General features: G+C 41.4%; 1 protein-coding gene across 1 annotated transcript; it reads left to right on the forward strand.

Annotated features, from left to right (window-relative positions):
* The first annotated feature begins 273 nt into the window (after positions 1 to 273).
* On the forward strand, positions 274 to 1,158 carry LOC105116546 (basic leucine zipper 43-like). Its single transcript, XM_011013956.1, has one exon. It carries the CDS (start codon positions 390 to 392, stop codon positions 978 to 980), a length of 591 nt encoding a protein of 196 aa, XP_011012258.1. The 5' UTR covers positions 274 to 389; the 3' UTR covers positions 981 to 1,158.
* The last annotated feature ends 259 nt before the right edge of the window (positions 1,159 to 1,417 follow it).

The raw sequence follows: 1,417 nt of genomic DNA on the forward strand, positions 1-1,417 counted from the left end.
GATATCAGATGATTATCCACAACACAAAATGCAGGACCTGATTATGAGTGCACGTCATTGTCGTCACGCATATAGCCATAGCATGACCATACAAGGCAAACAGTACACGAGCTCTTAGTGTTATAATTATATGTTCATGTGCATACATTAACAAGGGCTACATAAGAACAATGACATGATCTGCATGGTGCTCCAGCGGTCTATGTCTTAAGAAGCTTTGCCTCTGTTACTCCAAATTGCCAACAGTGGGGTCACCTCAAACTCTCCCCTCACTATAAAAGGCGACTGAACCTCGGACTTCTAACCCCGTTCAACACAATACAAGACTATAGTAATTCACCTTCTAACTCGGAGGCTTAGATCCTGAAAGTTTTCTCCAGCTTTTAGCCATGCAACCAAATGAGATTACAGGACTCCATTATCTAGTTCCTCCCAACTCATCCCCGTATTCAGCTCATTTCAGCATGACTCAGGATAACTCACAGATGTTTCAATTTAACCAATTCACTAATCAATCCTATAATTTCCAGATACCTCCTCAGCTTCAAGAATTCAGTCTACAAGCATCATGTATTAGCAGCCACTCAACTTCTGATGAGGCAGATGAGCAACAACTCTCTCTTATCAATGAGCGAAAACAGAGGAGGATGCTTTCCAATAGAGAATCTGCACGCCGATCACGCATGCGGAAGCAGAAACACCTAGATGAGCTCTGGTCACAAGTTGTTTGGCTCCGAAATGAAAATCACCAGCTCGTAGATAAGGTGAACCATGTATCAGAGTGCCATGATCAGGTAGTGCAAGAAAATAATAAACTCAAAGAGGAGATTTCTGAACTACGTCAAGTGCTCACTGACATGCAACTCAGTAGCCCTTACCCTTCATTGAAAGGCCTGGAAGACATCACCTGTGAAACAGCGTATCTTGGAGCTGAGTCCTCAAACCAATCCATCACAAGTGGTTCAGATTTGCTAGGTTAAGATGGATGCAACATATTTAGTTTACTCTTTTTTCCCCATTTTTGGTTCTTCTGTTTGTGAAAGTCAACCAGTCCCAGCCCCAGTTTTAGCTGTAAGAGAATGAGCAGTAGTGGAATAACACGATTGGATCGTATCTTTAAATGACTGAGCAATTCGATGCTGCATATTCGTGCTTGGATATTCTTAAGCTGTCACCAAAACAAATGAGAACACCAGACCATACAAATCTCATCAATACTCACACTATAAGCAACACAACAGGCAAACTGAAACACATAAAAAGATATTGCAAGCAGTGCCTGTTAAAGACTCGTAAGTAAAACCCCATAAGATCCCTTCTCAGAAATCATCTGTAAGAGCCTTGACTACGGATCAATTGCCTAAAATCTAGCCTGAAAGAAGATACAATGAACTCTATAAAAGCATCTTATCGAAAC

Source organism: Populus euphratica, unplaced genomic scaffold, assembly GCF_000495115.2.
Source record: "Populus euphratica unplaced genomic scaffold, PopEup_1.0 scaffold981.1, whole genome shotgun sequence".
In the NCBI taxonomy this organism is placed as follows: Eukaryota; Viridiplantae; Streptophyta; class Magnoliopsida; order Malpighiales; family Salicaceae; genus Populus; species Populus euphratica.